A 25,822-nucleotide genomic window follows, 5' to 3' on the forward strand; every position below is an offset into this window, starting at 1 on the left:
GTTTTTGACAAGAATAAAAACGCAAGCCAGTAAATGCGAATTTGCTCTTTTGCTGGATGAAATGCTAAAAGACAAAATAGTAGGGGAAGGGGACAGTGGATCAGTTTTTGTTTTGAGGCACATAGCCCAGCAGATACATACTTTATGTCCGTTTTCTTTTGCTCATATTAATAAGGGATTATTAAGGCATAAATAAAATGCACTATAGAAGGCACACAAGTGGAACTTTAGGCCACAGAGTGACTTTTAAAAAAATGGGAATTGGTCCACTGTTCCCCATGCTCGGGGAACCTTGAATCAGGGCATTGGGAACTATGGACCATAGGGGGAACAAGGGATCATATGTATTAAGTTACATAAAATACCGTCATAAATCAACAAAAATTATGTTTTATTATAAAAAATATATATTAAAAAAAGAAAACTCAAAGACAATGCTCTATGTCATCAAAAAAAAACTTAACGCTAATTTTAACATTACTTATTACAATCTGTAATATAGGCACTAATTTCTTCCTACAACATAAAATCACAGCAATCAGACAGCCTTATAGGCAGTTTTTAGTTTCACTAGTTTACAAATAATCATACAAATATAATATAATCAGTCTAGGCGAGGTAGCCAGTTTCCTAGGTTTACATAATCAGTCTAGGCTAAGTAGCCAGTCACCTAGGGTAACAAATCAACTATTAAAAAATATTACAAACGACTTTACCAATCAAGCGTCAATACGTATTGACAATAATGATATCGCTAATATCTAGGTATTAAATGTAAACCTTAGATTCCTAGACTTTAGTTTAACGTACATCAATACGACTAAAGTCGTAATGAAATACGTAATACCCTTGCTGTCTTTTCGTTTGCCCCGAAAAGGATGGCTGAGCTAATATCATTTTTATATCACTTATCGCTACAACTGCCAAGTCAGGTATATTTGGCATTCGAAATGTATTCATTTGTTAGCGCATTTGCGTAAAAAACTAACTTCAGCCTCTTTTTGTATCAGTCTTAAAACTTTTCCGATGTAAAAGACTTCCTTATTTTTATTTAATCGGAAAATTACTAGTATAAATTGTCCTTCTTGCGGCATATTTTCTAATGGCTGAAAATTGTTCGAGTCAATGATATTACTATCAGAGCTGACTTCTTCTTCTAATGAGCAATCTTCATCAGAATGGAGACTTATATTTTGCACGTCTTCTTCGCTCGAGTCGCTTTGAAGGACTTTTCTTTTTGTTGCTTTTGTTACTTTTGTCTTATTTTTAGCCGATTGTCTAGCTTCTCTTTCATCTTTATTTGGTGTATCCGTGGCAATCATTGACTTGCCTTTCCGTCGTGGTTTTCTGTTGATTCCTGTTTTTCTGGGACCTGCTTTAGGCAAACCTCGCATTTCAAACGGACTGATGAACTGGCTGGATGTTCCTGGTTTATCTAAAATCATTGGTGTTTGTGGTGGTGGTGTTGCAGGTTTTTCGTTATTTTTCTCTTCTTGGATATGTATCTCAACGGAAGTAACAACTGTTTCTGCAGACTCAGATATTGAGGAGCTTGAAGACAAGCGGCGCCGGCGTTGCTCGGAAATGAGAGTTGTTACTAGTAATTTCCAAACTGGATTGGCCATCATTCCGGACTTCTGCATTTTCATTTACTTGTGCTGGTATATTTGTGTCAGCTGTTGTTATAGGGTTGTCATTTTCCAGTGGTCTATCGGTCACCTCACTTGGGGCAAAGTCAACATCGGTGAAGATATCTCTATTATATGGAAAAATACCTGTATTTTCAAAGGAACTGCATATATTGGCGGGTGTCATGGATTTTATGTGCGCTTCCTTGACGCATTCAGCGACGTTGTATATTGAAAATGTTTGGCCAGGGTGCCGCATCATCCAGTTGTCCACTGCTGCGTTGTACGCAGTTTTAAATGGCTTGAATAAAGCAACATCCAGTGGCTGTAGTTTCCCAGTGGAATGCGGTGGCACTGTCAACACTGTAACGCCGTTATCTTTAGCTAAATTTAAAGCTTGTAGACTTATATGGGCTTCATAGTTGTCCATTATCAAAAGGCTGGGGTTGTCTTTGCTACTTTGAGTTATAGCGATGAAATGTTTCATTGTAGCTATGAACAATTCCGTATTCATCCACCCAGACTGATTAGCTAAGCCTAGAGTTCCAGCTGGGGCACCGGTTATCATGTGGCCCTTAAAATGAACTCGTGGAAATATCATAACCGGTGGCAACGCATATCCGGTGGCATTGATAATGCAACAAGTTGTTACCAGTGTTCCTTTTTCAGCGCTCGTTACTTTGCTGACTTGCTTTTGACCTTTCGGGGCTAGCACCTTTGCAGATTTTTGTACAGTGACAGTATTGGTTTCATCTAAGTTATACACCCTTGTCCCGGTTCGCATTTCTAGACATTGCCTCTCTTAAGTTGTCGAAGAAGATGTTGACATTGTGACGATTAAAGGCAGTTGCCCGACTAAGGCTACACCCCAACCAGCAAAAAAGTCTCAGATTGCGCACTTTATAAGAGTGGTGAGCTTATAGCGCTCTTATTATTGTTTTGGAACATATCATCGCTCTTATATTAGTTTTAGACAAGCTAGTACGGACTTTAGTAAGGTCAGTCTTATTATCTAGTCTTATATATGTAGTCTGTCTAAGAGACAGCCGAACGTCAGGCACATCTTCGATCTTAAGAAATTTTTCTTTGCATTCTTTTATTTGATTCCTCGAAAAAAGTGTGTTTATTGTCCCGTGTTTCGTGCCTACTCTGTATAAACCATCATCTGTTTTATCTTGTATGATACCCAAAACATTTCGAGCATCTCCTTTGGCTCTGTCAAAGCTGGGAATAGGTAAGGTTACAGTTTTTCCAATCGCGATTGGCAGAAATTTTTGATCAGATAATTGTTTCATAATACTCGTCATCCGTAACGTAGTATTGTATATTTTTTGTATCTGACAATGGCTTAATCAATTTTTTTTCGTCCCCAAAACAAACAACGTCGTAGCGTTTGAGACGGCGATACTGCAAAGACGTTTTCTTTTCAGCTACTTTAGCGGATTCTACCTCACTGATAATCTGCTCATACAACTGTTTGTTTTTTATGTGAAATGAACACTTATTTTTATTCAAATTAGAAATTTTCTCTTTAAACTTTACTTTTAAAGCTTCTTTATCCACGTTTTTAGTAACAACAACACCGTTTGATTCACTCATCTTCAATTTTACACAATTACACGCCCGCACGCTCTATGAACGAACATGAAATGACAAAACAATCGGTCGGAACACCGCGAGAGACATTATGAACCTGTTTAAACATGTTCAGATCAACGTTTGACCGAGTTTTGCAGTCGCTTCTAGGATTGACTAGGCCAAAACCGAACAGAATAATTTACTTTCGACGTTTGACTGAAAAGTTAGGAGCTCCTGGGTTTGACTAAAAATACTTCAGGCAAAGGGCGAAATTGAAATGTATTTCGGGGATTGCCTGATGGCTTTGGCCAAACCTAGGATAAACCAGTCCTTCCGCGAAGAGACTGTGTATCGGACTTTGACTATAACATATATAAGAGTATTTTTTAATGCTATTAAAAGCCTCTTGCTCCTACAATAACATTTACAAAGTATCATTGAACTTGAGAGTATTAGGTCTTATATCGCCATTCTCTAAGTTCATTTGATTTTATATTAGACTTTCTAAACGCTATTGTAAGGATGTAAGACTAATATCAACATAGCATAATACTATTATAAGAATCTTGCTCCTACAATAGCATTTACGAAGTCTCATTGAACTTGAGAGTACCTGGTCTTATATCCCCATTCTCTAAGTTCATTTGATTTTATATTAGACTTTATAAATGCTATTGTAGGAATGTAAGACTAATATCCACATAGCATAATACTATTAAAAGCCTCTTGCTCCTACAATAACATTTACGAAGTCTCATTGAACTTGAGAGTACCTGCTCTTATATCCCCATTCACTAAGTTCATTTGACTTTATGTTAGACTTTCTCAATGCTATTGTAAGAATGTAAGACTAATATCAACATGGTATACGAACACTGTAAGTATGTTCTTTTCTGTTCTTATTTAAAGCTATAATAAGATCAACAGCAACACTTTAGTAAGATATTGGAGTCATATAGGATCAAGATACTTATATCACAAAATATAAGATCAATATAAGATGGATAGATCTTAAATCGATTTTGGGAACACTATTGTAAGTATAACATTTAATTGCATATTTTTTGTAATTAAAAGTAAGAGTGTAATTTTAAATTGTGTGTGAATAGGTATGGATTACCACAACTGGAAAAAACGTTCGAGAAGTGGTGGTTATCGGCGAAAAATTCAGAAGAAGTACAAAGAAATCATGAGTAAATCAAATATACAGTTGCTGCCAGGACAAGGTAGTGTTGGTGAAAATGTTAGTGAGGGTTCTGTAGGTTCTGCGTGCATAGAAGATGTAGATGTTGATGAAAATGTTTCAGTATGTGAAATGAATGAATTTAGTGAAAAAGAATCTTCGACCGAGGACGAAACAGATTATGAGAAAGATATTGCCTTAAAAAATGAATTACAAAAATGGGCGTTAAAATTTAATATCCCTCATGCAGCAGTAAATGGATTGCTATTGATTTTAAACAGGAGACTAAATAATGTTCTTCTTTATTTTTTATTTTAATGAAATAGCATAATTAAAATATAGGCTGAATTCTACTTAGTCCTTGATACCAAAAGGTAGTACCTAAATATTAGAGAAAATTAATTAATAAATTATAAAAAAGTTGTTTCTTTGTTAAGGTTGTTTGCTATCATAAGCACATGCATACCCTATGGTATCAAGGACTAATTAGAATTCAACCTGTTTAGGAACCGTTAGTAGGATTTTTTGTACTAAATTTAATAAGTATAACATTTTTCAAATAAAAATCTTCAAACGATTATTAAAATATGCAACGATTATAAAACGGTGACGGTACGGAATCGCAGTGACGTGCTTCACGCGAATCTTTTTTGTTTACAAAACAGTTGCGTCTTTTACGTCACCGGTGTGGTGTCTGCCATAAGATCTCCGTGTAATATTTTTTGCGATTTTTACGCAGATCAATTTACGGTGCGTCAGCGTATTTTAAGCAGCGGTGTGGGGAGCATGCGTCAAAAACGGTACGCATACGACGCGTCACTGCGATTCCGTATCGTGACCGTTTTTTAAGCTGCGGTCTGGTCGCACCAGCGGTTTATCTATAACAATCGAATAACGGAGATATTAAAAACATTTATAAATCAAGGGTGCTGTACTGAGCTTATATTAAGTATCTTTCTCAAAGAAACAGGTATTCTAATTAACTCGGTTTTGAGATAATGATTTAGTTTTATCTGATTTATAAATTAGTTCAGCATAATAAATTAATTCTACAGGGACATCTCTACCAAGACACTAGAACGTTTGTATACCGGATGTGCCCTGTAATAGGAGCAAAAAACTTAATCGTGGATTCTTTTCCTCAAAGAGTAAAACTTTTGGTCTTTTTTTTTAATAACTTGCGGTTTAATTTTTAGAAGCCTCCCAAGTTTACTAGAAGACGTAACGTATTGCGAAATTGTTTATGTCTGTAGGGTGTCAAAATACTATATAAATTGTATGAAAAAAAAACTCTAAAGACTACACATTTTTAAAAAGTTATTGAACAAAAGTTTTCTTCTTTGAAGAGTAGAATCTACGTATTTTTGATCGTGTTATATGGCCACACAGTGATAATCAAAAAAACTAAAAATTGCTTCACTCACTACTAACTACGAGTATTATCCACTTCTTCATCATCACCATTTGCGGACTTGTTTTGTTCGTTTTCTTGCAGTGCGGTTACTCGTACACTTTGTAGGTTGGTCTCGCTCTCCAAATCTGGCAACTCTCTTTGATTTTGATCTGAGGAGGATTTCTCCAAATTATCATGCAAAGAAGTCGAAAGACTACTTTTTTGCTGTAGTTTACCCCTTTTCTTGTGTCTTTGGCCACACATTCTCATCTGTTCACTCTCAGACCGGTATCGGGCATTACGCAAAATTGTCTTGAAAAACTTTATCAATTGCGCTTTAGTAAAAGTATTATCTGATTCGTGGACGATATTAAAGAAAAAGTTAATTGTATTTTTAAACCCTTTGAAGCAAACTTTTGTCGCATCTCCCTTTGAAACTCCAGTCCATGAACATTGCATGAAAAATTTTCTATCGAACATAGCATCGACCAGGGTGTACGCATTAGTTCTCCCCTTACCTACTCCTTCATTTAAAATAACAGAATATTGTCTGTACAGATCATTTCTGGAATCAGGTTGCTCAAGTTTTCTTTCAAATTCTTGCAAATTCTCCTCATTATAAATTTTTATGCTACCTGATTCGTCAGGGTTTTTTTTTGTGCCAAGTGATAGTTTTATAAATTCTTCTAATTTAATTGAAAGTTCAGAGATTTGAGCAATGATAGTGGTTTGATTATTAGATAATACCGATTGATTTTCGGCGACTGTTTGTATACCATTTTTAACCGTTTCTATATCAAGTTTTAAGGATTCAATCTCGTCTAGAACAGATTTTGATTGAGTTTCTGTAACTAGTACAGTCCCTTCATTTTCTTCTAATTGTTCTTGTAATGAAACTGGTCCAAAAATCAAATCTTTTTCATTTATACTTATAATTTGAAGATCATTTGCTTCAGAGGAGGCGTCTTGATGGATGTTCTGCAAAAATAAAACATCATTATGAAGACAATTACCCTAAGTAAAATATATTTTATATAGGAGTAGAACAATATGCACATGCGCGGCCCTACGCTTCTCTGACAGAGGGCCTAACGCGAACGTTCGACGTGTTGCCTCTCTGTCGCATTTATAAATTCGTACATAATTAAGTGTGATAGGGAGGCAACACGTCGAACGTGGTTCGCAGTAGGCCCTCAGGGCAGATTCCGTGCTATGGGTTCCGGAGATTGATAAAATAACTCTATAGCCTTACCAGAGCATTAGACTGCAAAGGACGTTTTCTGGTTGGTGTGATACATTGCTTATGGTCCGTGGATTGAGTTTTGGGTAGTGGGAAGGATAAACTAGAAGTTGAGGCAGCCTGAAAATATTATTAATATATAACTATGATTGAGCAACATTTTCAAATGAGTAGATAAATAAGTTTACGTCACCCTTGGCCATAAAGTAACTTTTAGCTCACGCTACGCATAAGAAAAAAAAAAACACTAGGACCCGCGATCTCGGACTTTCTTCGTTTTACAGACTTAAGTATTAGGCCACGATATATATAATGGATAGATACATTTAAATACTTAGATATATACAAAACACCCATAACTCTGGAACAAATATTCGTGATCAGCACACAAATAAATGCCCTGACCGGGATTCGAAGCCGGGACCTCCAGCTTCGTAGGCAGGGTCACTACCAACTAGGCTACGGAGGCCGGTACTTATATGTAAATAGTTTTTTTTATTCATTAGGTATAAACAAAAAAACTGAATACTTATACCATATATAAGTTGGTTGCGCACTTGCGCAGCTGCAGTGTACCGGATATAAAATATACATTATAAGAAACATAATTTATTGATTATTTTCATTTTACTTACTTTTGCCATATCGTTAAAAGTCTTATTGGGTATTCTTCTAATTTTATTAGGTGGTTGATTTTCCGTGTCGGTTTCAGTTTCTGAGTTGTTACTCATTATATCTATTTCGGCCTTAGCTTCATAATATGATGGAATGTTTCTATGTTTATTTTTACTACGTTCATTCAATAACACGCATGAATTTGCCTACAAACATTTTCAATAAATATGTAAAATAAATTTTACGTACTGTGTTGTTCGACCGGCAGCGATAACGCACCCTCCTTGTGCCTGAGCTCGCGGGCGACTGGCGCGGTGCGGGGCCTGTCGAGACGAGTTTACAAACACGCGTCGGCGTTTGAATGTGTGTGTAAACGATGGCGCTAGATAGTTTTAATCACTGTTCCCCGTGATCCGCTGTCCCCCCTCTTCCCCTACAAAAAAAAAGCGTTTTATTATTCTCTAATTTTAAAAGTGACAGGGCGGGACAGGCATCTGGGCGGCGGAGGGCCCAAGCATCTGTGCGGGGGAGGGCACAGGCATCTAGATGGCGGAGGGCCCAGGCATCTGTGCGGGGGCGGGCACCGGCATCTGGGCGGCGGAGGGCCCAGGAATTTTAAAATATTTTGCCAAAGTGGCTTGCGTGCTGGGTGGCGGCGGCGGTCGCGGCGGCGGTGTCGGTGGCAGCGATGGCGACGGCATTAAATCCACCAGTTTGGGGCGTTTTACCGGCAGCTCGGCGATATTAAAGGGATTTTTGCTCCGAGGAGCTGGAGCTGATGCCGTGGGCGTCATGGGCGATTTTTGGCTTAATTGACGATAAGACGCCACCAACTCAGCCAGAGCTGGATCGTCTTCGGCCTCGACAGCCGCCGGTAATAGTTCTGATTCTGTGCCCTCGGTCTGTGGGCTTTTCGCCATGAATTTCTTTTTGCACGGTTTCAAGTTCATCTTTTGTACAAGTACCGTTGACGTCAACTTATTTTGGTCGACTTTGTTAAGGTCTTTTATGACCTTAACATAGTCGACCGGCTGCGGGTATATCCTTCCCAGGAAATACGCTGGGAATACGTCGACGGTACTCTCTACGTATTTTTTTATGTCCTCCTCCGTAACGTGGGGTACGCTCGCCACCGCGAATTGAACTATGAGCCGCTCTGGCCTTATTATAGCATCCACAACTTCGGACACTGCCACCTGTTTCTTTATGAATGTCGCTTTATGGGGGGTCATTTTGAACTCATGTTTAGGATCGCATGATGGGTACCCAATTATACGATCCTGAACTATCGTGTTACGGGCAGCACCTAGAATCCGGAACAGGATCTCTATATAGGTCCCCCTGAATCTACTGTGGTGCTGCGTCTGCGCGTATACAAATCGTAAGCACTCGGCGTAATTTGGGGGTACACTGAGCTGCTGAAATTTTCTCTGAAGGGAGTTCAAAGTCAAGGGGCAGCTCCGTGACACGGATCAATTTTGTTGGTTCGTCCTCCACGGCCCCTGTCAAGAACGGCCGGATAAATTCGGCGTCGTATCTTTGGGGGTTGTCCTCAACCTAGCAGTATAACATTTGTTTCACTACGTAAACTCTGTTAATATCAGATCTGTGTAACAACCCCCTTGGACACAACGACACCGCCGCTTCCAGTCGATTCATAAAATCGACCCCCGTGCCTTGCACAAACTCTGCCCAGTTTCCTATTTCCACGAGGCAATGGTTTTGCACCATCATCCTAACCAGTGCCCCGATGGAGTTCTCCGCCTCAGAGTCAATTTCGAAAAACTGTGTGGCGGGGATGTCTTCGCCTTCAAATTCTGAGACAATCTCAATACGTAAATCCCCGGCACATTTTTGAGCATCTACGAATTGTCTGAGTTGGTTCATCGACGCTCGAGCACGGTGTCCCAGTTGAGAGTTACCTGGGTAACCCCGAGCCAGCACGTAACCAAAGAGGGACGCTTGGTCATCATGAGATGGGATTAAGTGGCTGCTGGTTGTCTCGTACGCTTGCACATACGAGACACCAGGGAATGCGGCCGACTTTTTTACACCGCTAAAGGTACCGTGCCACGCCATATGGTATTTTTTATATACCACCATACGTCCCTCATTTTTCCCCTGCATTTTTTTTACTTAATTAATGTCTAGTAGAACCGTGGAATTCAGCAAGGCTGGGTCTATTGTTGCACCAGTATGTAGCTGCACAAACTCAAGGCTCGTGCTTGAAAGGTTGCACGTTGTTGCCAACATTTGTTGTTGTTGTCAAGCACTGCATGCGGTGGATCCTTAATCCCGTGCTCAAATACGTAATAATACGTTGCTTGAATATTCAAGCATGACCTCATATTTTCTACTGTTCTAAAGTAGGACAATGACATTCTAAAGGTTTAAAAGCGGGATCGGTTACGGTTTTCTTACAATAAGATACCTATTTTTCAGTTTCATACAAAAAAAGACACATTTTATATTTTTCTGCTTAAAATAAGCCTCATTTTGAAAAATTTTATTTAACATTTTTTATTTCTCATATCATTTTCAACCGAAGAGCATTTTATAAAATAGGATTTTTGGTAAAAAAATGCGAATGTCCATTTTTTATTCATTTAATTTTTACCAAAGAGGGACGCTTGGTCATCATGAGATGGGATTAAGTGGCTGCTGGTTGTCTCGTACGCTTGCACATACGAGACACCAGGGAATGCGGCCGACTTTTTTACACCGCTAAAGGTACCGTGCCACGCCATATGGTATTTTTTATATACCACCATACGTCCCTCATTTTTCCCCAGCATTTTTTTTACTTAATTAATGTCTAGTAGAACCGTGGAAACAGAATAGCTAATTTACAGAGGTTATATTACTTTATACCGGACACAATGCAAGGAGCCAAAAACACCACAAAAAAAAAATACTCTATAAAAAATGGTATTTTTACAATATCTAGACCAAATTTTATGGATAATTTTGATTTTAAATACCACTACTACACAAAATGTAACAATTATTATCAGAATAAAATACTAACCTGATCTCCTGCGCATAGTAGCCGAGTCTTCGGCCCGATGATCCAGAAGGCCTGGATGCGGGCACCGCAGGCACAACATCATCTTCGTCAGAACTACTACTGCTCGCTGGTACCATAATAGAGCGAGTTGACCCGCGAGGGAAAACCACCCCACTAGGACCAGCAGTAGGTTCGTTCACTGCCGATGCCGGCACGAGCGGCTTCACCAGAAGAGGAGCCCGTAACGAGCAGGGACTCATCAGAGTCCGACACTCGCACTTCGCTCGACTCTTCGGTAGACACGGAAGCATAGGGCTTCGGGGACGCCATGGTAGTCACTGAATGCGCAAATTACAGGAGTACGTAAAACGATCTCGACTGCAAGAGCAACAAACGATGACTGAATACGCGACAATAACAATACAAACAAAATGGCGTCACTTGGCGTTTCGTTATACCAACATACTATTAAATGTCATTAAATTTTTGTACTTTAATATTTGAGTTTTTATCATTATCATCAAAAAAATTTGTTCAAATAATTTACTTTTGCATAATAAATAAAACAACAATTCTGAAATGAGAAATAATAAAATAAAACACATTTTTTACAAATTAGCAAAACAAACATCACAGTAGACACTAAACGCAATGTAAAATGACAACTTAGACATTCGAAATATCAAGTGATCGTGGTTAAATTACATGATGCAATTCCATTTTGTATAAAAACTTTGAAAATTTATATCTCGAAAACTATAAGTTTTCTGCACGTGAAAATTGGTGAAAAGCTCTCTTGTTATCTAAACTATCTAACAAAAAAATATGAGCTTTATAATCGTCACAATTTTCTCCTGGAGCATGGGCACTAAGATAAGCTATTCACTAGCAGTGTAGTGAACGCAGTCTCAAATTTATCGGGTGTAGGGTTAACGTTGCGGCAACCATGACTTCGAATAGACCTGAAAAAGTTTTCGATCGGGTCTTGATTGAGATGCCCCAACCAAACTGAGGAAACGTCCTTTTTTTTTAGAGCTTCCATACCTTCTAGTGTCCGTGCCCAGTTTTTTAAGCAAGGCACATGCTTATTTTTATTGCTTACTCTATTTACAAAATTCATTGTTTTTAACATAGTTTTTGCCTCCTGCCAGAACTGGTGGTGCTTTGAAATAAGAGTCACAGCTTCGAGGAGAGATGTTTTGTTTTCTTACTGTAACTACCTTTGACTGAATCGAGCAATTTGTCGAAAATAAATAAAACGTCAGCAGTTTCTTTAGCTTCGGCTTGGAGAATTCCTTTATCTCATATCATCAAAACGGCTATGGTAATTGTCGAAAAGGCTCAACGATCTGTCCTAAGTTATGCTCAAAAAGCCATACACATATGCGACAAAAAGCCTTTACGCCGAAGCCCAAATCCTCACAGTCCAACAGCTCTACATACACAAGGTTTGCCTCTCAATGCATAGATACTCGTCTAAACTGGATAATTACTCTGATTACTCTCTAAACGAATTTTTAAATTATCTATTACAACAGTCAAAACTGCATTTGGTAGGCGTTTCGGTGATGTGCTAAGCTCTAAGATTTATAATGCTGCTGTAAAGCTACAAAACAAAGTGGGTTGATACGTTGCACGGTATCGGAGGCTAAACGGTTTCTTTTTAAATGGTTATTGTCACTTGACTACCATGACACTGAAAACATACTTCTAAGAGAAGTTTAAGGTTAACCCTATCTAAACCTGTGTCCATTATGAAAGTAGTTTCTGTTAAACTTTAATGTAATGAAATTTTATTTAGTTTACTAACAAGAAAAAAATATGTTTAGGTCACACATATGACACACCTACAGACGCATACTTGGTCTTGTGAATTTCGGGTCGGGTATTACGGAGTGCAATTTTGAATAGACTTACTTGGTTTCTTAATCTACTCGAACCTATTCGTGACCGGGCGTGGTCACGGGTTGTTCTACCCGTTACATTGGATCTACGCCGCGTTGGTGGAATTCTACGTCAACGTTTGAAATCGAAAATGTCATATGATGTGTGTCTCTTGGAGTTTCACAACCACACACTCCACAAAAATTAAATGTGTCTGAAACAAAAATACGATATAAATATGGAGAAAAACCAAAATACATTATGATTACCTACGTTCGTTTCGACGTTTTCATATTCAAATAAAGTGATCAGTCAGACGCCAAGCTGATGATATTAACGTAACATGTGAATCAATATGAAGAACTAAAACGATTCACTAAATACATTTTACTCATAATCAATGTATACCTTATCTTTACACCTTTAGGTGTCGTTGGTGTGGAAGGAAGTGAATCTTTAGTTGTTATGGCAATTATTTTTGATTATTTTCTATTGCATTTACCGTTAAACTGTAAGGCTTTCCAATTTTTCAGTGATATCATTGTTACTTCTTGTTGTGTTATTAGTCATTTCCGGCACTATAATATATTCAACTTCCTGGTTAGAAACCACATTTTCGGTGACTTCCATGTCTATAAGTGTAGATGTTGTTAAATTTTCTTTTTTATTCTGCAGGAAAGAAGGCGCTTCAAAAGAAGGCATATCATTGAGGAACTCTAGTGGTTTTATTTGCGCTTCCGTATTTGGTTGTTGCAATGGTTTGATGGATGTTATGGCTGCTTTTTCCTGGTGACAGAACAAAAAGAAACTTAAATTAACTTATCTTAGTCTCAATCACTTGCTAAAGTAATTTAGGACAAACTGGGGTTAGGTTAGATTAGGGCCTTAATACCCAACTGCGTGACGCAAAGCTTGTTAGATAATACAGTATGTTGATTAGCCTTTAAAGTCTTTAAACAGTGTGTCCAGAGATAAAGTGCAGAAACTAGTAAGGCTGAAACTAGAATGTTTTTTTTTTGCTAGACAATTACTAGTATCAGTAAAAAAAACAACTTATTTTTGCTGCAAGGTATTCTGAATCTGGAGCTACATTTTAAAAAAATCGATATCTGCGGCTGTGAATTTTTTTTTACTTTGCTCTGTCCGTTAGCGGTCCTTTTCAAGAACACCAACAGATTTGGATAATTTTCTATGTGAATATCTTTTTTGAGTTTTAATGTCGATTTGAGCATAGAAAATATGCTCCAAAGAGTGCTGGGCTTCTTAGAGCTGGCTAATTGTTTCAATTAAGACAGTAAAACTGTTTCGGAGAAGGTTCTTGCTCCTTTTTTATTTTTCCAGTGATTAAATTGATCGAAAGCCTTTGACAGGATTTTTGCGGCAACAAACTTAATGCCGCGTTTTAGACAGCTTCCAATAGTTCAGTAATAGTGAAATACAAACATACTAGAGCAAAAAAGATTATTTTAATGAAAATTACCTCGGTTATACTTCCGTTTCCTAAATTTGGATTCGTCTATCTGGACTATTTTACTCGGGCCGCCAATTTTCCCTGTGTACTACTGTTTCTCCATTTGGTCAATTACTACTGTCTCCCGCCAATAATTAAACCAGTCATTTATAGTATTTCGGCTTAAATTATGATTTTTATCCCTTTTGTATGGGTCTTCGTGAAGAGTCTGTCAGTCTTATAGCTCCACTTTTGTGAGAATGCATAAATCAAATCAAATACCCTTGGCAAATCAATTTTGATATTTTCAAAAAAGGGTCGACTCCGCCGCTTCGAATCAACTTCAGCGCTAAAACAAATACCCAATAATCTTTATGGAAACATCAGTGATCGAAATTGAAGATTATGCATGGGCTCCTTGACATCATTGTTGTTCATTCTTGTTATTGTTCCTATAAACTGTGAACGCATTACACGTAGTTTTGAAATTTATGCATCTCGTCTTCCGAGATGCTAATTATTTATAACCAAGGAAGGCACAAACTGTAATAGTTTTGAATGAAACAATGTTTGAAGTCTTCAATAGTAGCTTTAATTTAAAATTGTTTAAAACAGTTTTGTAACAGAGAGAGAGAGATCTTATCTTATCCGTCAATAGTTGAAGAGAGCAATTTCACAGAAGTACTTATTTCTGCATTATACAATCTCTCGATATTAATACTGAAACTTTCAGTTATTACAAAACTGCACAATAGTTGTTATTTCTAAAATTAATAATACTAATTATAATATCTTATTACTGATACTAGTTATACATGTGCTACTTTTCTCCCAGATACCGCTGCGCTGCGGAGACAGCGTTGAAGCGGATCTGCGTCAGCTTCAAGCCGGTAATTGACAGGAAGTGGCGCAGGATCAAGAATAATAGCGTTCTCTTGTTTCGGAAGCCAGGACCCTCTTTGGGTCGCGGAGCCACATCAGTTAGTTACTTTTCTCCACCTTTTAAATAATAGCAACCATGGGAGTGCTTTGATGACAAAACCTGTATAGGACTTCTGTCTGCATCTGTAAAGGCACATATATTTAAATTACATCCTTTTTATAGAAATAAAGTCCATCCTTAATTGGGCCCGCTAGGTATCTTAATTCACGTTTTGCAGCACGCCAATGATCCATAACAAAGCAAGTACTGTATTGGCTTAGTTGACTGCAAGCATATGATATGTTACGACGAGTGCAAACTGATAAGTACATTAAAGAACGTAACAGTTGTCTATACTTATGTACATTTTCATCAAGACATTTGTCCTACTGGGTGTGGTTACAGTTTTACATTAGTCATATTAAATTTACCCAACAACCGTTTTACATAGTCTGATTGGTCTCAAATTAAAGAACTCTTTTGTCTTGTAACATTCATACCTAAACAATTTTTCAGACCTAAATGCCGAATTTCAAAATGTTTTTCTAGGAATGCTAAAATACCATCTGTGCAATTATTATGGAATACGTAAACATCGTCGACATATTAAGCTAGTGTGACAGTATTCACTTAGTTCTTTTTATATAAATACAGGGTTCGCCTTTGCTTTACCCGAGCACACAAAACATTATGAATTTTAGAGTTCCACATACGACTCGCTTGTTTTAAGCCATGTATGCTTTTCTTTAACAAGCATACCTCATCACTATTTATATTGTCAAAGCCTTTCGGCTGCTCCATAAAGATTGTTTCCTCTAGTTCCCCATTTAAAAAAGCTGTTGTAACGTCAATATGATTGCACTGCTGTTAAGTAATACACATGGAATCTAGTTGTATTACATTACACACCCACAAAGCCTAGAGAAAATCTCAGTGTTGCTACATGTAACATCTCCCCTTTTTTAGGAAAGTACGAACTTAAATTAGGTAACAGTAAACTAGGAAGTAACGAAACGCACTTATCAAATACTGATAGTCGTCAAACTGACGCTGTCATATTTTTTTATTCATTATTATCAACAATACAAGATTGTGTTTGAAATAATGCACTTAGTTACAATAAAATTTTGAATAAATATTGTCGCGTTCGGTAAGTTCTACCTCCTAAAACGTCTTTTTAGGTATGAGGAATTATAAATGAGGAGGCAGAAGAACGCTCAAAATATTTATTTCCACAACCAGCTCAGTTGATAAAAATGGGTATAATAGCGTGGTTCGCGCTAATACTATGCAAGATCGGATTCCGCAAGTCGTTCGTAGCCAGATTACTCCCCTGACGGTGCCGAGGTGGTAGGCGCCGATTTTTCTGATCGGCGCTGAGTACAGCGCAGCTGCAAACTACGTGGCGCTGAGTCGGGGAAAGGGCCAGAAGCAAGCAGTAGTAAAACGGCAAGCGGGCGGCAAGCAGGCAGCCAACAAAAGTCACTCTGGACTTTGGACCCTGGAACGCGCCATCGAACAATGCGTTAGAAACGGTCCATAAGCCTTTGTGAACACCAACGGCAAGCAGGAAAGCACTATACATAGTAGTACTGTTGCCGTGGGAGTTCACAATTCAGATAAGGAGATTACAAAAAGGCGAAGTAAATTAACGAAATAAAGAAATTTAAATTAAATTATTTTTTAAATACAAAATGGAGGGTTGTTTGACAAAAGGTCATATTGACTATGCACAAAATTATAGTAAGGAAGTGATATCTTTAGTTAAATGGCAATTACTATGAAATGGTTGTGATTTCAATATGCAAGTTAAAATTCCTAAGCAATAAAATAGCACTACTACATTCTGAGCAACTAGCATATTAAATGTATCCACTTACCCAATTCGGGGTACACTTAAAAACATAATTAAACACCACAGTGATTTTATAATAGTCGAGGAACACGTAGGGACGTAGTTAAAATTCGATTACGGATTCGTTATGTCAAACCGTAGCAGAGATCGATATTTAACCGACGTGCGTTCCAGTTCCACTCAACTTCAAAGGTAGAATGAATGAGCTAGCGGCGGCGCGCGATGACAAAGCGCACCGATCACCACTTCATTCATGCACTCGCGAATGTGAACATTATTGTGAGTGAATGTAATAACTATGGCGCGACATATTCAAATTAATCAGCGTGAAGATGATTTTATAATCTTAAATACATAGTTTTAAGACAGTATTGTTGTATATATTAGTGTGTAATATAGTTTAAAGTTGTAAATATATTTTTGATTAGGTAAGTAGTAGCTCTTAAGGTCTATTTATTAAACATGTAACGTATTACGTTACAATATTACAAAAATCACACTAATTTTCAGACTAAATATTAATAACACATTTTAGGACAATATTCACGTTATACATAATGAGATCAAATAAGGCATCTGTAACTGCCAGAGGACACCCTGGAGTCAGCTCTCAGCGATTACCCAGTTCAATATTTATTTACGGAGCCTGCTGGTTCGGAAATCCAATTCCTCCCACGGTGGGACGTAGTTGGAGCGTCAAACAAACACCCCTTAATTAGATTCTTATTTATTTAGCATTAAAAACTACTATTTACACACGTAGTCTAGACCTTAGGCACTAACTTTAAGCACTAAAACACTAACACTATTGGCACTTTCACTATAACGTCGCTCTAGCACTATACTAAGGTAAAATAAGTAAGCGGTCCACGTAACTAGCATTAAACACACTATTAACACTGATACTGATCACAACTTTAGGGCACTTTCACTTTTGTCCTCATTTTTCCTTTTCTTCTTCTTGTTTTCCGATCGCTTGTATTGAACTGAACTGTCCGCAGGTCGTATCTCGCCTGCTTTTATAGGGCGAATACGAGGTCTCGAAAGTAACTCACGAAAATTCGAGAACGTCCTCGTTGCGTTGATTTCTCTTTCTTGTGCTCTCTCTTTCTTGCATTGGGCGTAGAATATTCCCCGTATTTAAGCACATTTCTTTAGTAAATTTTTCACTGTATCAAAAAAGTCAGAATTTTTCACTGTCCCTATAGCTCGTTCAACCATACCATTAGATCTACTAACTAAGGCAGGCATGTCAAACTCAATGTCGTAGGTGGGCCAAATGCATACAGATCGTGGGACCAGTGGGCCGCAAAACTCAGACATTAAGAAATAAAACAAAATGCGATTGAAGTACGAAAAGAAATGAGTATTTTTAATAATAAAATTTAAAACAAGTTACATTACAACTTCTTCCCAGAAATTTGACATCTTTTTTGTTTAATTAAATTGTCTATTTGAGGAGTAATTTTATCAGCGGAAATCAATTTTAAAACTGAACCCAAGTGTGCATCGGTCAATCGTGATCTTGCGGGAGATTTGTTTCCTTTCATGAGGGAAAATAATTGCTCACACTTGTAGGTGCTTCCAAACATTGCTATAATTTTACAAGCAAATTTCCGTATTTCTTGGTACTCAGCAGGTAAGAACTTGTAAAAATCGAGTGCACCAACACTGTCAAATTTTTGTTTTAAATGGGTCTGACACTGAATTTCAACGACTTCCATCTGCAAGTGAACGGGTACTTTTTCGACATCTACAGAGAAAAGTCCTGAAAACAACGAAAAATGGTCTTCTTGCAGTTTAAAGTCTTGAAAGCGCCTTTCAAATTCTTCTTGAAGGCTTTTGATTTTCCCTGTATATTTAGGTAAGGACTGGAGACATTATGTGTTATGTTCCAATCTTTTGTGATAGTTTGGAAAAACGTGGACCATTAGATGTGTAATGATTCTGTTTGCAAAAGGGCTAATTCAACATACTTGGTAAAGTAATCAATTACAATCAAATATCTTTCGTTATCTAGTTCAAACAGGTCAATGCCGACTTTGTTCCAAGGGAGGAACTTATACTCATGATAATGATTGGCTCTTTTGTATTATCTCTGCGGTAAGTTAAGCGTGTATGACATTGATTGATGACTTTTTCCATATCATTTGCCATGTCTGGCCAGTAATCAGAAGTTTTAGCTAAGCGCATGCAGGCTTTTACACCCTGATGGCCCTCATGTGCCAAATTTATGATATAATCTCTTAGCGATTCTGGGACTATTATTTTGTCGGACTTAAAAATAATGATATTTATAACACTCAACTGATCTTTTAATGAAAAGTAGGGCTTTATTTCTTGACTTGCCGACCTTCTGTGTTCTGGCCAAGCATGTGTACAATACTGAACAATCTGAGCTAAGGTACCAGTTTTGCATGTCTCCTCTTTTATTTTTTCTAACATTTCTGGACTAGCCAACAAATTGGCCATGATTAAGTTGACATGCAAGTCTATGCAGAGATGTGACTTATTTGAAATACTTGTATTTAAAATGCAAATACAAAATGCAAAATACCTATTTTGTATTTTGTATTTAAATACCTTTTAAAGAAAACTATTTTGTATTTTATTTCAAATAGTTTTTGGGACCTATTTTCTGTTTTCAAAATACAAAATACTTTTAATTAGGTGAAGTAAGTAGGAGTTACAATCTCTTCTGACGTTACAATCCTTGCAACTCTCTCATTCTTTTATGGCGACCGGTCTGGCCTACTGGGTAGTGACCCTGCCTATGAAGCCGATGGTCCCGGGTTCAAATCCTGGTAAGGGCATTTATTTGTGTGATGAACACAGATATTTGTTCCTGAGTCATGGGTGTTTTCTGTTTTTTTTAGTGTATTTATTCACTATGAATTTTTTGAAACAGGGTTTAACACAATAAGCCACTATTGAAAACCTCTAGGGTTTATGTAATAGTTGGCCAGATCGCGCGGACCGATCCGCGTTTGCTTAATACTATTATTACATACTTAGTTATGTTTTCCTGTCGAAGCTGGTATTGTATCTATCGTTTAAATATCGACCTTATGTATATGTACTTAATTATTTATAAATATTTATCATTGTCTAGTACCCACAACACAAGCCTTAATGAGCTTATTACTGTGGGACTTAGTCAATTTGTGTAATAATGTCCTATAATATTTATTTATTTATTATTTTAACATGGAACTGGTGAATCTGTTTAGTAACGCCGCAAATGACCACAAGCGTAGCGAGAGATTAAAAACGTGGAATCTTAAGCGTTGCAAGGGTTTCAAGGCACGAGAGGTAAACAAAATTTCTGCCCTGGTGAAACACAAACGAGACGTTTTCACCAACCAACGAGAGGTATATACTAGCTGTAAAACATTACAAATCTAAATTAATGCTTTTAATAATTGACCGTTAAAAACCATCACTTAAAAGTCCATTCAACCGGTAAACATGAGGAGACACAAAATTTGCACTCTAGAGGACTGATATACACACTATTTTTAAAGAATAAAGAAAGCCTTTCCAACTTGAAAATTCCGAGCAATACTAACTTTAATTCAGACTAGGTATTCACTATTTAAGAGTACCTTTTATCGCAAAGTATTTGTATTTTAAAAAAGCATTTTGAAAATACCTATTTTGTATTTAGTATTTTAAATACAAATTTGAAAACTATTTTGTATTTTGCATTTGAAATAGTATATCAAGGAAGTATTTGTATTTAAATACTTTTTATAAACTATTTTTCACATCTCTGAGTCTATGTCCCTTTCTAGATCTGAGAGAGCTGTTTAATTTAGAGCGTCGCTAGACAGGATATCTGCAATACCTATATAAGTAACGGCCAGGCGTGAATGTCACATTGAGATCATATGGCTGAAGGCGTAGCATGATTCTCTGCAGCCTGGCAGGAACATCATATAATGCTTTTTTAGGGTTCCGTAGTCAACTAGGAACCCTTATAGTTTCGCCATGTCCGTCTGTCTGTCTGTCTGTCCGAGGCTTTGCTCCGTGGTCGTTAGTGCTAGAAAGCTGAAATTCGGCATGGATATATAAATCAATAAAGCCGACAAAGTCGTACAATAAAATCTAAAAATTTAATTTAGTACACCCTACACGTAAAGTGGGGGTGATTTTTTTTTTGTGCTTCAACCCTACAGTGTCGGGTATCGTTGGAAAGGTCTTTTAAAACTAATAGGGGTCTTCAACAAACATTTTTTGATAAAAGGAATATATTCGGAGATAATCGCTCCGAAAGAAAAAAAAAAATGTGTCCCCCCCTCTAACTTTTCAACCATAGGTCCAAAAAATGTGAAAAAAATCGTGGAAGTAGAGCTTAAGAAAGACATTAAATGAAAACTATAGCGGACATGATCAGTTTAGCTGTTTTTGAGTTACCGCAAAAAGTTTCCCCTTCATAGTAAAAATACTTACTTTAATTAGGTACTGATTATGCAAATTTGCCTATTTGTTTAACTCGCGTGAAAGGGACCGTTTCATCCTTTGATTAACAATTTACTATACTTTAAGCTCCAGTTTAGCTTATTGTGACAGAAGAGTAACTACGGAACCCTACACTGAGCGTGGCCCGACATGCTCTTGGCCGGTTTTATTTAACAATGATATCAGAGGCTTGTGGTCTGTCTCTACTGTAACAGTTCTACTATAGATGTATTGGTGAAATTTAGTCGACCAAATAAAATTGATATAAGGTCTTTAAGTCTACTACGAGTTCACCACGGACTTGCGGGACTTTTGCGAGCACAATATTTAACAGTTCTCGGATATACCCGCCACTAACATTTCTTCTCGTCCATACCGGTTCTTCAGCTGTTCAAGAGCCTTCTGGTAGTTGCCTGCGGAAGGTGGGAAGCTCTCCACCAAGGCACGGGCATTCAAGTCATATACATTTGTTAGTGTCATCGTAAAAAAAAAATATTTATATTTTAGGAAGTTTGAAGTTTTTCTTATTTTGTGGGACAGCCATCATCGTAGGATTAGCCTATTTGACATCCGGCTTCAAAATATGATACTTTTGTTTGAAGTACGCCTATCTCGTAAGAAGTTCTTCTGCTTCATTCACTTCCTTGGCAAACTCTTCTTCACCGAAGTCTGTTTTCGTTGAATAAAGACTCTGTATTGTATGATTTTATCGAGTATTCTAAGTCGATTAATTTTCTCTGTCAAATACAAGAAGTCAACTTCAATCGCGCTGACATACTTCGGCCATTTTGTTACGCTGTGCATATTTTGTTGTAACTTGCGCCGTTTGGTTGTAATTAAATATATTTGAAAGCACATATTACAACATAGTTTTATTCGTTTTAATCGCAAGCGCATGCACATCGCATCGCGTCTTTCAACCACTTATTTTAAATCCATGGAACCACCGCCAACAACTAAAGGGCTCCACATCTCGTACAATTTCTAAACAAAAGGGCCCTGTGAGGCCCTCACACAGTTTCTTAACAGAGAGGCTGGTTGTCAATCGTGTAGTTGTAATGTAGGCGATGGCACAGACCAGATCTTGTCTGTGAGGCGATGGTAAGCACGGGTGTTCGTCATGACTGAGCATTTATCTTCATTGAGGGTCAATTTATTTTTTTAGGGTATTTCACTAGTATAGTGACCATTGCTCTGCTCCCCGTTCATTCCGTCTTATGACGGTATATCTTCAAAGAGTATGGTGTAATATGAAATGAGTAGTACACAAAATATAAACTTTTTATCTTGAAATTATGTATTTTATAAACACATTACTATTTTAAGGCTACAAGAGCTCTTCCACATATCGAAATTTGTAGACATCACAATATAACTTAGTCGATAACATTAATTCAACAGAGATGCAATGTACGGTGGAGGAAATTGATTCTTTAGCAATTTGCGGTTCAAGTAAATTTGGTTGTACGTACTTATGCTTAGAGCTGTCCAATGTAAAGTGAACCGTAAACTGCTAAAGAATCAATTTCCACGACCGTACCTTCATTGTCTTAGGGTCTATTAAATTACAACAATTATTTTAAGAGGGCGCAAAAAGCCAGCGAAAGAACGGTAAATACAAGGGAACAAAAGATACGGTATGCCGTGCGGAACTCACGACGGAAGATCCCTACCTACATCGCGCGAAAATTAACGTGTTGTCTATTACTCTGAAAACTAATTTGATTTAAAGATTGCTTAGAGTCAGCCCTCGGCTATATCAATGACTATTATATACTACAGTTGTACTACTTTGGTATGCCAGGTATCGACATATAACTAAAATTAAATAAAATTAGACTTGTTTTCGTGATTTATTTCTATCGAGCCAAATGATCTTTTATCGTTTTGGCTAGAGTCAGCCCTCGCGAATATGATATAGTTTATGTATTATTTAAAATCTTGGAATTTACTTCCAATCAAGACTAGTAACGACTTGTTCTCCGTATTCGAATTTTGCTTTCCGCACACTCTTAATTTTCTAATATTTTGTATGGTACTCCTCAAAACATACATCTAAGCAAAGTGTCACATCACATTGCTTACAGATATATTTCGTGCGAGACTGTTTGCACCATACGCATCGTGTATTCTTCGACGCCCCTTGGCCGACGAAATGATTGCCCTGTAGTATCGGTCTCTTATGTCCACCTGGGCCCTGTATAATTGCCTTCGTTTTCACTACAGGATTGCATTGAACCCTAGGTGGCAAATACGCTTCCATTATTTGATCAGCCAAGCGTCGCCGAAATGCCCGATTGGTAACATTTGTGTTTTGGCTTTTAAATATGATGAACGCATTATGGATCGTCACATTTAAAAGCCGACGAAAGACTTTTTTGTACCAGGTCATATTTTTAGACCTTTCAATGGGGTGTGCAGATAGGAACTGGTCTTTTCTATCCACGCCGCCTATTGAAATGTTGTAATCTAGCACTATCTTTGGCTTATACTTGTAGCGGCCATATTTCTCCTTTCCACCCACTTCGCCCTCGTGGAAAGTAGAAATCATAGCTACTAAATTTGTGTCACGCCACAATATAACACTAACGTCCGTCGAAAAGGACTGGACAATTTCTCCGACGCGCATCTCTGTTTTCGCAATAGATTTAATTGCTTCAGGAACAAATTCCCGGTTTACTCGGAGTGTCCCGAAGCAATCAGTCTTTTGGGATTTGAGGTACCGCGTTAATAATGGAGAGTTGTAAAAATTGTCCATTATTAGTGTATATCCCAAACCCAACAATGGCTTCGCAAGTCCCTGTACAATTTGTGCAGTAGCGTTCGTTGGAGGTAGCGGCAACGAAGACGCAGAAGTCGTCGTGGGTTCGTCAATCTGTCGTGTCGTCTCTCTCTGTTCGTGTTCGTCCTGTATATTCATGCTGCCGTCAGTACTCTTGTCACCCTTTCCTGTATATACGAAAAAGCTCCACAAATAGCCCGTGTCGGACTCGCACAACTCGTAACTTTTAACACCAACTTTAGCGGCTTTGGTGGCGATTTTTTGTGCAAACGAGAGCCGACCGTGCCATTTGAGGAGCGATTCGTCGATCGCTATATTTTGCTTTGGAATATATAACCTGCTGAATTTCTCATTCAGGTGATCCAGTACAGGCTGTATCTTCCGAAGCTTTTTTTTGTGCACATGTCAGTCCGGTCATGTCAGTCATGTTGTCAGTAAAATGTAGTAAGCGCTTCAGTAATTCTGTAATTCAGTAAATCTGTTATATGTCATGAGGTTTTTGAAATATTTAAGGGTGAGATACCCATTTTCCTTGAAGTAGTCGGACTCTACGTTCAATGGTGCTAGCCCTTGCAGCATGAGTATTCCAAGGAAAACGAGTATCTCCTACTTGTTTGTGTGTTTTTCCATTTAATAAGTCTTGAGTGCTGTGTCGTGATTTGGTCTATTAAAACATTTGAGTATTTATTTGTCTGTGTAACTATGAGGTCTAAAAGGTCATGGTCAAAAAATTTGCGGAATATGTCGAGTGGAGTCGTGTTGTCGTCAATTCTAAATGTCGGTCCAGGTGTAGCTGTCAAAGTCTCTCGCTCTCCTTTAAAAGAGTTGTGGTCGCATGTCCAGTCAAACGTCAAATGGTCTATCGCTAACATGGTCGTCATTGCTCTGTCAGCTTCTGCGTCTTCATTTTCCAGCCATTGGCGGGCATCTTCCGGTAAATTTGCTGGCAAAACAGCAGACTCTTCGGAAGTGATGTTGACGGGAGTTTCTTTATCATCATTATAGATGTCATCATCCTCTTCTTCATCACTTTCTGCCTGCAGAGTTAGCCACCAGCTCTCAAAGATGTCATCCGCTTTCGCGGTTCCGTAATCTAAAAATTAAATAAGGTATGTGATTGATTGTGTACAATAACAACAAACGATCATAAATTTCATAAATTGTCTGATGAATAAATTATGCATATAACATACCCAATCCAGTAGTAACTGCATTTTTTTTATTTTTTTTAACTATGGTGTTTTCGGTTGTAATATCTGAAATAGAAAATTATGAATTAGATATATGCGTGCTTTAACTTACAAATTTCTCTTAAAATTACTTTTGTGTGCGTTATATAATTTACAACCAACGTGCTTAATTTAGTTAGTTAGCATATCCTATCTCCCTAAATCTGTAAACATGTCAAGGAAATACTCATGTATTACACTTGCTTGGATTTGCATTTTCCTTTGCCAGATCAGGTTTTTGGATCCTAATCTTTGACGGTGTGACGGGCGTTTTATTACCTACAATATAATTCATAATTAGCAAAGATTTTTCAGAAATCCATATGCCAAGGAAATATAATAATATAGTACAATATAATTTTGATAATTACTTGGTTTAAAAGTTTCCTTCGAAGGACCACGTTTTTGAGTCCTGGGCGTTGACGACGGCGTGACAGGTGTATTATTCCCTAAAACATAATTGAAATTATTAAAACGATAATAATAAATTTACGTTTGTTCACTAAAGTGTCGAATTTACAAATGAAAATCACAACTTACTCAGGTTGCCTGTAGTCCAATCAACACGTAGTGGTGAGTAACCCGGGACTTCCAC

At 37.6% G+C, this 25,822-nt stretch overlaps 2 protein-coding genes across 3 annotated transcripts; both read right to left on the reverse strand.

Annotated features, from left to right (window-relative positions):
* Window positions 1–4,857: 4,857 nt before the first annotated feature.
* Window positions 4,858–9,184, reverse strand: LOC133525261 (uncharacterized). Of its 2 annotated transcripts, XM_061861553.1 has the most exons (3): window positions 7,658–7,871; window positions 7,035–7,142; window positions 4,894–6,760 (listed from the first exon to the last, which is right to left on the reverse strand). In XM_061861553.1, the coding sequence occupies exons 1-3, from the start codon at window positions 7,751–7,753 to the stop codon at window positions 5,816–5,818; spliced, it is 1,149 nt and encodes a 382-aa protein (XP_061717537.1). In that variant the 5' UTR covers window positions 7,754–7,871; the 3' UTR covers window positions 4,894–5,815. The 2 variants fall into 2 exon arrangements, with proteins under 2 accessions (XP_061717538.1, XP_061717537.1); XM_061861554.1 differs by lacking the exon at window positions 7,658–7,871 and adding an exon at window positions 7,887–9,184 and having other exon boundaries at window positions 4,858–7,142.
* A 13,306-nt stretch (window positions 9,185–22,490) lies between these two features.
* On the reverse strand, window positions 22,491–25,418 carry LOC133525337 (piggyBac transposable element-derived protein 4-like). The gene is made up of 3 exons (XM_061861623.1): window positions 25,415–25,418; window positions 24,869–25,091; window positions 22,491–24,404 (listed from the first exon to the last, which is right to left on the reverse strand). The coding sequence occupies exons 1-3, from the start codon at window positions 25,416–25,418 to the stop codon at window positions 23,237–23,239; spliced, it is 1,395 nt and encodes a 464-aa protein (XP_061717607.1). The 3' UTR covers window positions 22,491–23,236.
* Between the last annotated feature and the right edge of the window lie 404 nt (window positions 25,419–25,822).

Source organism: Cydia pomonella, chromosome 14 (assembly GCF_033807575.1).
Source record: "Cydia pomonella isolate Wapato2018A chromosome 14, ilCydPomo1, whole genome shotgun sequence".
In the NCBI taxonomy this organism is placed as follows: domain Eukaryota; kingdom Metazoa; phylum Arthropoda; class Insecta; order Lepidoptera; family Tortricidae; genus Cydia; species Cydia pomonella.